Genomic DNA, 11,364 nt, shown 5'->3' on the forward strand with positions numbered 1-11,364 from the left:
ACGACCTTTGGTTTGAGGAACGTTGCAAACGTCTTCATTCTTCGGTATTCGGGAGAATATGTAAAGCAACTGATCGAACTGATAAGGTGAAACTTGCTGACTTTTTAACAACAAAGGCACAAAAAATTAATGCTAAACCTATTCTTCATGGAAGAAAATACGAAAAAGAAGCTGTGAAGAAGTACCAGGAAATTTCGGGACGCACAGTTTACAATAGTGGAATTTGTGTCAGTCTGGACTCCCCTCATTTAGCAGCAACCCCAGATGGTATTATTGACGATGACACCTTGATTGAAGTTAAGTGTCCATATGTGGCAAGAAACAGTTTTATTTCCTCAAAAACAGTTCCTTATATCAAGCAGTCTGGAAGTAAATTTTATTTGAATAAAACCCATGACTATTACTATCAGGTCCAAGGACAACTTTACTGTGCAGAGAAAAATGAGTGTATATTTGTTGTGTATACTTTCAATGACTTTTTGTTCTTTGCAATAGAAAGGGATGATAAATTTATTGATGAGATGAAGAAAAAATTGAATGAATTCTATGAAGATTTTTTTAAGTCTGCTCTATTGGAAAAAACTTTTTTCAAGACATATGATGGAAAATGTAGTTGCAATAAAGAAAAATGAAATAAAGACTTTTTTCTCTTATTATGTCATTTTTAATACCAAGTTATGCATAAGATGGCACTATGCAATTCTTAAAATTACACAACATGAAACAAACATAGATTATTTCTGAAGAAAGTTTTGTTTCAGAACTATTCATAGGCTCAGTCAGAATTTTGAATGTTTTTGCAAGTCCAATGATCCTCTCAATGTGCACACGTTTGCTGGATATTTTTCGGTCCTCAATCACAGTAGCACATGACATTCTGTTTTTCTTTTTGAAAAATGTTGGTGTATTTATTTGAATGTTCCTGTGTACAAACATATCCTGCACATTGAAACCTTTGTCCGCCATTATTGAATCTCCAGAATTGCACATTTCTAACAGTCTACTTCTTTCAACTATTTGACGGTCACTTGTGGATCCCCCATAAGCTGTAGAAATATAGGAATGAGAGTACCAAATCCCCGGATGAGCACATGGCATTGTTTGTGGCACAATGTAGAGTCGAGTACTGAATAGGTCGGCATTACCTGATTGGCTGAAATGAGGTATGTAATGTTTTTCATTTTAAAGTAAAAATATTAATATTTGAAATAAATGATGGAATGTAGGAATATTACAGAGAGTATAGAAATACCAGGGGAGATTGTAGGAGTGGGGGGTGATTTTTTTTGCAGAGCGTTATTTACTGGCGAAACCTATAAGTTTTAAAGAACTGCAATTTTGACCTATAAACGCCATGGGACCCTATATTTTTTCCGGGATTTTTTATAAGCGCTTGGATTAAAGTTTCAAACGATGCCAAGGAATTATCTGAAATTAAATTAGTATAGTAGTGAGAGGACAAAATGTTTGTATAGAGTTCTATGGGAAAATAATTGGTACTCTTTTCCCTATAGAGACCCAAATTTTTAAAATGTTAAGTGAATTTAAAGTCATGAAAAGTGATTTTTTGCTCTTAATCCGAATATTGATGACACACTGAGAGGTAAATAGCAAAAAAAATGGAATTGTTTTTCATGTGTTGAGATTTTGGAGGAATTCTGTTCTCGGTAAGGGGGGGGGGAGTAGTGAGTAGAATGTAGATATTAGTATAGCGTGGTACATTTGATATTGTCCGAGGAGGAGAGTAAGTTAATAAAGTGCATCAGATTGCTCTTATGATGAATATTTATGTGTAAGTAAGTTTGTATAAATATATGCATGTACATTAATATTATATGTATTTACATGTGTGTCTTTATGTGTTGTGTTCTATATATATGTACATGTATGGCATTGTAGGGGCTGTGACCTGGTGTTCATTTCATTTCATTTCTTTAACGGTTGCATACGGTATCTTTTCAAATAGTTCTGGTGAACCTAAAAAGGGCATTCTATAGTGGTCATGTCAAAGTTGCACACTTTTCTCTCTTGACATCTTTTGGCTGGTAGTGCGTGTGATTCTCTGGATTGCTTTACTTGGACTGCAGGGTACTGAATTTGTAGTGAAGTTGTTTCTTTGGTGTAGCTACACTTAGGTCTGTATTTTTCCTTTCTTGCTGCTTGTTTTTTTCATCATCGTAGCCCTCGGCAACTCATTTTTTACTGCTTTCCAGTTTTTGTAATTAGAGTTACTTCCCTTAGACTTACAAACCAGGCATGTAGAATTTCAACATCATAAAATCTTTATTGTAGAGAACCTAGACTTCTGATTTTTTCCAGGAATTATTGGAATGACTTAAAAATGCATGTATAAGATTAGGCCTTTTTGTATTTACATGTAATTACATGTAATATTGTGTAACATGTACCCCACCCTTTGGGGGTACATTTTTAAAACAATAAACAATGTAGAAGGTGTGTAATTTTTTTTATTTTTTAGAAAACCTGAAAAATATTGCTGTTAAATAAATGCTTAAGATGTGATTTGACTAATTTTTCTGATTTATTTTGTTTTTAGCACTGTAGAGGACTTTCATCTTTCAGCTTCCTCGGCCCCGGGAGAGTTGGGTACCTGCTCAGCGGGGGCATTTTCTCTATACAAGAAGAAGACGGAGACTCGCTACCCACCCGATATATTTTGTCGGACACTTTTCTATACATAGCAGGTAAATTTTCCACTTTTTAACTTTCCAGCCTCTTATTATGTTGTGCATTTTGGGGTTTAAAGTCAAAATTATTGCATTTCTTATTTTTGAAAAATTGATCTAAATTCCCCTTTTCTATGTATAAAACTCCATCCTGTAGATTAAGATTGTACTGTATAAGACTGTAGATACTGAACTTTCATTTATTATCAAAAGGATTGATTTTCTCTCATTTAAATTTATTGTAAACAAATATAATAGGGGGCGCCTGCTATTTCTCCAAGTGTCTTTCACTGGGGGGTGGTGATACTTTTTTGCACATACTTAAGCAACATGAGGGGTTAGATAAGAATCAATTAGTATATCAGAGTCTCAAATAATTTACTTTTCATAAGCATAAAAAAAATTCTGAATTAGTCTTTTTAAAGCCTTTCAATTTTGCTTAATTAGCTATATTTTATCAAATTTTGGAGCCTTTTTTAAATTCTGGGTAGAATCCACCCTTATGAAAAAAAATGACACAAATGTGACTTTATAGCATTTTATTGACAATAAGAAACAAAATCATGCAATTTATAAATGTTTTATTCATTACAGTCACAACTGTATCCAGATCACATCAAAGGAATGACAGTTTCTCACTCCCTGGAATTCTACTTAATGGAGGGAGGTGTCATTAATTAAGATTGTCACAGCTTCCAAGACACTGGAGTGACAGGCCTAAAATTTTATACATATTCATTGGTAAGTATAAAGTCTTTGAAAATTACAAAATTGACAAATTCTGGGAGAGGTAAATATGTAAGTATAGGAATGAGAGTACCAAATCCCCGGATGAGCACATGGCGTTGTTTGTGGCACAATGTAGAGTCGAGTACTGAATAGGTCGGCATTACCTGATTGGCTGAAATGAGGTATGTAATGTTTTTCATTTTAAAGTAAAAATATTAATATTTGAAATAAATGATGGAATGTAGGAATATTACAGAGAGTATAGAAATACCAGGGGAGATTGTAGGAGTGGGGGGTGATTTTTTTTGCAGAGCGTTATTTACTGCCGAAACCTATAAGTTTTAAAGAACTGCAATTTTGACCTATAAACGCCATGGGACCCTATATTTTTTCCGGGATTTTTTATAAGCGCTTGGATTAAAGTTTCAAACGATGCCAAGGAATTATCTGAAATTAAATTAGTATAGTAGTGAGAGGACAAAATGTTTGTATAGAGTTCTATGGGAAAATAATTGGTACTCTTTTCCCATAAGATGTTAATCCACCTGGTGTCGCTCCTACAAGAACTTTTACCGTGTTACGGTTTTTATAGGTAATTTTCCACTTTTTAACTATCCAGCCTCTTATTATGTTGTGCATTTTGGGGTTTAAAGTCAAAATTATTGCATTTCTTATTTTTGAAAAATTGATCTAAATTCCCCTTTTCTATGTATAAAACTCCATCCTGTAGATTAAGATTGTACTGTATAAGACTGTAGATACTGAACTTTCATTTATTATCAAAAGGATTGATTTTCTCTCATTTAAATTTATTGTAAACAAATATAATAGGGGGCGCCTGCTATTTCTCCAAGTGTCTTTCACTGGGGGGTGGTGATACTTTTTTGCACATACTTAAGCAACATGAGGGGTTAGATAAGAATCAATTAGTATATCAGAGTCTCAAATAATTTACTTTTCATAAGCATAAAAAAAATTCTGAATTAGTCTTTTTAAAGCCTTTCAATTTTGCTTAATTAGCTATATTTTATCAAATTTTGGAGCCTTTTTTAAATTCTGGGTAGAATCCACCCTTATGAAAAAAAATGACACAAATGTGACTTTATAGCATTTTATTGACAATAAGAAACAAAATCATGCAATTTATAAATGTTTTATTCATTACAGTCACAACTGTATCCAGATCACATCAAAGGAATGACAGTTTCTCACTCCCTGGAATTCTACTTAATGGAGGGAGGTGTCATTAATTAAGATTGTCACAGCTTCCAAGACACTGGAGTGACAGGCCTAAAATTTTATACATATTCATTGGTAAGTATAAAGTCTTTGAAAATTACAAAATTGACAAATTCTGGGAGAGGTAAATATGTAAGTATAGGAATGAGAGTACCAAATCCCCGGATGAGCACATGGTGTTGTTTGTGGCACAATGTAGAGTCGAGTACTGAATAGGTCGGCATTACCTGATTGGCTGAAATGAGGTATGTAATGTTTTTCATTTTAAAGTAAAAATATTAATATTTGAAATAAATGATGGAATGTAGGAATATTACAGAGAGTATAGAAATACCAGGGGAGATTGTAGGAGTGGGGGGTGATTTTTTTTGCAGAGCGTTATTTACTGCCGAAACCTATAAGTTTTAAAGAACTGCAATTTTGACCTATAAACGCCATGGGACCCTATATTTTTTCCGGGATTTTTTATAAGCGCTTGGATTAAAGTTTCAAACGATGCCAAGGAATTATCTGAAATTAAATTAGTATAGTAGTGAGAGGACAAAATGTTTGTATAGAGTTCTATGGGAAAATAATTGGTACTCTTTTCCCATAAGATGTTAATCCACCTGGTGTCGCTCCTACAAGAACTTTTACCGTGTTACGGTTTTTAAAGGTAGAATACGTTGCTTGCTGTGGCTTTGGTAACTTTGGTCTTTTAATAGGACACTCTGTGCCATCTATTATCACTCTAGTATTTGGAAATTTTGTTTTAAAATCTGATGGACAGTAATATTTTACAAGATACTTTGTAGGCCAAATGTCGATTTCCTGCCATTGCTTACTCATGAATAAAATCCATGTAAAAAATATATTTGATACAGTCTTTTCGGAAACTCCAAATAATCTTGAAAGTTCAAAATTGGTCGTATGGCGCCGTAACTTGCAGAGGACTAAGAAAAATTGGTCAGGAACACTTATGTTTGAAACCTTATGATAAATATAATTCAAACAGTGAGCTGCGGGTCCTAAGGTTCTTAAAACAAAATAAAATTTAGTTAGAGTTTCCAATCCAGTATAGAAATTTACTCCGGCATCATCATTTGTAAAGTTTTCAATACTCATTGGGGGATACCGAGGAGTTTGTGTCTGTACATCAAAAAATTTAACGTCAGATTTCTGAACAGTGACTTGAATTTCTTCAGCCAAAATTTGGGTAGAGTTAGATACAATTTCCTCGGATACTTGCAGATCATCAGCTGATGTATAGATGAATTCATCTATGGAAGACGAAGCAGAAAATTCTTCTGCTAGTTTTCGTTTGATGCCTCTGGACTTGGCTCTGTCGGCTCGTTCATGTGAATGTGGACTTGGCTCTACCCAGGGAAAAATGCTTGGCACTGCAGTTTTCTTCAATCTTTTACTTAAAGGAGTAGTTCCTAAGAATTAAATTATTTAATATATCAATACTTGTTCATAGTACTAGATTATTTATTAAATAATTAATTTATAATTTGAACTAACTTTTTAAAGCAAATAAAACAAATATAAATTTACTAAAATATTTTTATTATTACAAGTATTATTGTTATAAAATTGATGTTACAAAACATGCCCATGTGTTTATTAATTCAACTAAACAGGTCAAATTTGTTTTTAAGCAGGGTGCTAATTAGACATCAATGTCAAAACACAGTATCTTGTACTGGTAGATATGCATAAATTATCAGGCAACAGCATGTGTTCTTTTAGACATGCCTTGTGTTTATATTGTTAAAAGATAATGCGTTTGTAATAAATGACCAGTAATTTAACTTGTCAGTGGGGAGTCTGCATGTGGCAGTGTCTGTAACGTTATCAGATTACTTCGTATGAGAGGTAAACAAGGGATTCGATATTTTAGTGCATTTCATCTAAGCAAATAAGGCATAACCATTGCTCAGAATAAAATCTATTAACATTACTTTGCACATGCTTATCAAAGATTTCAAAATAAATAAATAAATATTGTTACCATGCTGGGTTTCAGTCAAATAGTCGTCTGATTTAAAATGTGCTCTGCAAACAACAGCATGAGTTGACGGAGTCCAGCTTTGAAAACGAGTTTCACCACGTTTTATTGCGTGTATCCATGCTTTTCTTCTTAACGGGTCTGTTGGAAATATATGGCCACCCCGATTACTACAATTCGGCACACAACAACAAGTTTCAGGCATGTTTTACGAGCATGTGTTTGACAGCAGATTGTTTACGTTTTTTTTCGATCGGTAACTACTGATAAGGCGCGAGGGTGTTCCGATACAGGACCGTGTTTGCCTGTGGCGCCCTCTAAAGAAAAGATAATCGGAGCAGGTTCCTAAATATTGGGGAACCGGAGTCGGTTATCTTATCTTGTATCGGTAGGGGGCGCCACAGGAAAATGCGGTCCATTACAAAAGTGATAAAACCTGTGAAGATGGATAATCAGCATCCATTCTCGAATACGATATCGGAAAGCACACACGTTTCAGTTACAATCCTTAATTTACTATGGCATCTAATTGTGGTGATATGACTATACCTGAACTTAAGAACGAGTTAGAAAAGTTTGGAGCAAAGAAATCAGGAAGGAAGTGGGAACTTGTGGAGAGGTAAATAAACATACGATGTTTTCATGCAAATCCAAGTAAACATTATTAATAACACAGTAAATAATTATCAATGGTGTGTAAAAGATTAACATTAAGTCAAATTGACAGTAAATATCAGAATTACCTCATTTAAGAAACTAATTCTTAAATAATCTGCAACTTTAGCGTGTTAGATTTTTAACTTGAATTTCCTCGGTAATTCTAACATCGATCTCATATTGCTTGGTGCTTGCAGTAAAATAAGAATACTTCTCTACATTTTTATTATGAAGCAGTATTATTATTTCCTGATTGTTGCAGCTATGTTTCACTCAAAATATACATGAAAAAGAATTAAATATGCTTATTTTATTGCAGACTTGAAGCCTACAGAAGAAATGCACATTGTGCTAAGACCGATGTTTATGGACCTGAATTTATGATGATGACGCCAGATCCACAACTCTACAAGGACCTTCATGGTGACAAGACCTTTCCAGGTTGCACAGAGGCAGAAATTTCCACTTTCTTGTCGAAGTTTAATAAGACAACTGATAAGAAAGGAAGGGATATGTACAACGATGGGTTTATCCAGTATGTGAGGGTGACATTTCATGATTCAAATTGGTTCGTTAGAAGTAGTGTAAAAGCTTCAATGATGAAGTCTGTGAAATATGTTGTTGACATTATGATAGGAAAAGACAGAAGTGTTATAGAGTCTCAATGTGAATGTGCGGCAGGCATGGGACCCGATGCACATTGCAAGCATGTCTGTGCTGTACTTTTTTCATGTGCAGATTTTGTTAAGCATGGGACATACAAAACAGAACTCACCTGCACACAGAGGTTACAAACTTTTCATCGTGCTAAGCCCCATAAAGGAAGCCCTATGAAAGCAAGACAGTTGGACACGCCAGGCTGTGACGAAGTATGCAATAATGACTATGACCCTCGTCCAGTTGAATTTAGAGGCAATCCGGGATACCAGTCTTACTTTAGAAATGTGTGCTTGAATTACCCAGGTATTAGTAAGACTCCAATTTTTCAGCTGTATGAGCCTGTAAACATGAAAGCTTACAACCTGGACCATGACTATCTAAAAGACACGTTTAGTGAAAATCATTTGAAACTTTTAAATGTATCAGAAATTTCAGAGGAGAATGCACGTCAAGTTATGATAAAAACAGCTACACAAGCGGCCAACGACCTTTGGTTTGAGGAACGTTGCAAACGTCTTCATTCTTCGGTATTCGGGAGAATATGTAAAGCAACTGATCGAACTGATAAGGTGAAACTTGCTGACTTTTTAACAACAAAGGCACAAAAAATTAATGCTAAACCTATTCTTCATGGAAGAAAATACGAAAAAGAAGCTGTGAAGAAGTACCAGGAAATTTCGGGACGCACAGTTTACAATAGTGGAATTTGTGTCAGTCTGGACTCCCCTCATTTAGCAGCAACCCCAGATGGTATTATTGACGATGACACCTTGATTGAAGTTAAGTGTCCATATGTGGCAAGAAACAGTTTTATTTCCTCAAAAACAGTTCCTTATATCAAGCAGTCTGGAAGTAAATTTTATTTGAATAAAACCCATGACTATTACTATCAGGTCCAAGGACAACTTTACTGTGCAGAGAAAAATGAGTGTATATTTGTTGTGTATACTTTCAATGACTTTTTGTTCTTTGCAATAGAAAGGGATGATAAATTTATTGATGAGATGAAGAAAAAATTGAATGAATTCTATGAAGATTTTTTTAAGTCTGCTCTATTGGAAAAAACTTTTTTCAAGACATATGATGGAAAATGTAGTTGCAATAAAGAAAAATGAAATAAAGACTTTTTTCTCTTATTATGTCATTTTTAATACCAAGTTATGCATAAGATGGCACTATGCAATTCTTAAAATTACACAACATGAAACAAACATAGATTATTTCTGAAGAAAGTTTTGTTTCAGAACTATTCATAGGCTCAGTCAGAATTTTGAATGTTTTTGCAAGTCCAATGATCCTCTCAATGTGCACACGTTTGCTGGATATTTTTCGGTCCTCAATCACAGTAGCACATGACATTCTGTTTTTCTTTTTGAAAAATGTTGGTGTATTTATTTGAATGTTCCTGTGTACAAACATATCCTGCACATTGAAACCTTTGTCCGCCATTATTGAATCTCCAGAATTGCACATTTCTAACAGCCTACTTCTTTCAACTATTTGACGGTCACTTGTGGATCCCCCATAAGCTGTAGAAATATAAGATGTTAATCCACCTGGTGTCGCTCCTACAAGAACTTTTACCGTGTTACGGTTTTTATAGGTAGAATACGTTGCTTGCTGTGGCTTTGGTAACTTTGGTCTTTTAATAGGACACTCTGTGCCATCTATTATCACTCTAGTATTTGGAAATTTTGTTTTAAAATCTGATGGACAGTAATATTTTACAAGATACTTTGTAGGCCAAATGTCGATTTCCTGCCATTGCTTACTCATGAATAAAATCCATGTAAAAAATATATTTGATACAGTCTTTTCGGAAACTCCAAATAATCTTGAAAGTTCAAAATTGGTCGTATGGCGCCGTAACTTGCAGAGGACTAAGAAAAATTGGTCAGGAACACTTATGTTTGAAACCTTATGATAAATATAATTCAAACAGTGAGCTGCGGGTCCTAAGGTTCTTAAAACAAAATAAAATTTAGTTAGAGTTTCCAATCCAGTATAGAAATTTACTCCGGCATCATCATTTGTAAAGTTTTCAATACTCATTGGGGGATACCGAGGAGTTTGTGTCTGTACATCAAAAAATTTAACGTCAGATTTCTGAACAGTGACTTGAATTTCTTCAGCCAAAATTTGGGTAGAGTTAGATACAATTTCCTCGGATACTTGCAGATCATCAGCTGATGTATAGATGAATTCATCTATGGAAGACGAAGCAGAAAATTCTTCTGCTAGTTTTCGTTTGATGCCTCTGGACTTGGCTCTGTCGGCTCGTTCATGTGAATGTGGACTTGGCTCTACCCAGGGAAAAATGCTTGGCACTGCAGTTTTCTTCAATCTTTTACTTAAAGGAGTAGTTCCTAAGAATTAAATTATTTAATATATCAATACTTGTTCATAGTACTAGATTATTTATTAAATAATTAATTTATAATTTGAACTAACTTTTTAAAGCAAATAAAACAAATATAAATTTACTAAAATATTTTTATTATTACAAGTATTATTGTTATAAAATTGATGTTACAAAACATGCCCATGTGTTTATTAATTCAACTAAACAGGTCAAATTTGTTTTTAAGCAGGGTGCTAATTAGACATCAATGTCAAAACACAGTATCTTGTACTGGTAGATATGCATAAATTATCAGGCAACAGCATGTGTTCTTTTAGACATGCCTTGTGTTTATATTGTTAAAAGATAATGCGTTTGTAATAAATGACCAGTAATTGAAGTTGTCAGTGGGGAGTCTGCATGTGGCAGTGTCTGTAACGTTATCAGATTACTTCGTATGAGAGGTAAACAAGGGATTCTATATTTTAGTGCATTTCATCTAAGCAAATAAGGCATAACCATTGCTCAGAATAAAATCTATTAACATTACTTTGCACATGCTTATCAAAGATTTCAAAATAAATAAATAAATATTGTTACCATGCTGGGTTTCAGTCAAATAGTCGTCTGATTTAAAATGTGCTCTGCAAACAACAGCATGAGTTGACGGAGTCCAGCTTTGAAAACGAGTTTCACCACGTTTTATTGCGTGTATCCATGCTTTTCTTCTTAACGGGTCTGTTGGAATATATATGGCCACCCCGATTACTACAATTCGGCACACAACAACAAGTTTCAGGCATGTTTTACGAGCATGTGTTTGACAGCAGATTGTTTACGTTTTTTTTCGATCGGTAACTACTGATAAGGCGCGAGGGTGTTCCGATACAGGACCGTGTTTGCCTGTGGCGCCCTCTAAAGAAAAGATAATCGGAGCAGGTTCCTAAATATTGGGGAACCGGAGTCGGTTATCTTATCTTGTATCGGTAGGGGGCGCCGACAGGAAAATGCGGTCCATTACAAAAGTGATAAAACCTGTGAAGATGGATAATCAGCATCCA

General features: G+C 34.4%; 2 protein-coding genes across 2 annotated transcripts; both read right to left on the reverse strand.

Annotated features, from left to right (window-relative positions):
• Positions 1 to 5,216: 5,216 nt before the first annotated feature.
• Positions 5,217 to 6,884, reverse strand: LOC134272294 (THAP domain-containing protein 5-like). The gene is made up of 2 exons (XM_062754539.1): positions 6,649 to 6,884; positions 5,217 to 6,073 (listed from the first exon to the last, which is right to left on the reverse strand). The coding sequence occupies exons 1-2, from the start codon at positions 6,848 to 6,850 to the stop codon at positions 5,217 to 5,219; spliced, it is 1,059 nt and encodes a 352-aa protein (XP_062610523.1). The 5' UTR covers positions 6,851 to 6,884.
• A 2,236-nt stretch (positions 6,885 to 9,120) lies between these two features.
• LOC134272295 (uncharacterized) lies at positions 9,121 to 11,037 on the reverse strand. The gene is made up of 2 exons (XM_062754540.1): positions 10,904 to 11,037; positions 9,121 to 10,328 (listed from the first exon to the last, which is right to left on the reverse strand). Exon 2 carries the CDS (start codon positions 10,012 to 10,014, stop codon positions 9,121 to 9,123), a length of 894 nt encoding a protein of 297 aa, XP_062610524.1. The 5' UTR covers positions 10,015 to 10,328; positions 10,904 to 11,037.
• Between the last annotated feature and the right edge of the window lie 327 nt (positions 11,038 to 11,364).

This window comes from Saccostrea cucullata, unplaced genomic scaffold, assembly GCF_032062105.1.
Source record: "Saccostrea cucullata isolate Sc308-1 unplaced genomic scaffold, CSIRO_AGI_Scuc_v1 ctg8369, whole genome shotgun sequence".
NCBI lineage: Eukaryota > Metazoa > Mollusca > Bivalvia > Ostreida > Ostreidae > Saccostrea > Saccostrea cuccullata.

Coding starts and splice junctions, on each gene's coding strand:
- LOC134272294 (XM_062754539.1), bottom strand. CDS start 6,850: ATGCCTGAAACTTGTTGTTGTGTGCCGAATTGTAGTAATCGGGGTGGC. Junction 6,074..6,648: donor TTTGACTGAAACCCAGCATG/GTAACAATATTT, acceptor TTTAATTCTTAG/GAACTACTCCTTTAAGTAAA.
- LOC134272295 (XM_062754540.1), bottom strand. CDS start 10,014: ATGAGTATTGAAAACTTTACAAATGATGATGCCGGAGTAAATTTCTAT.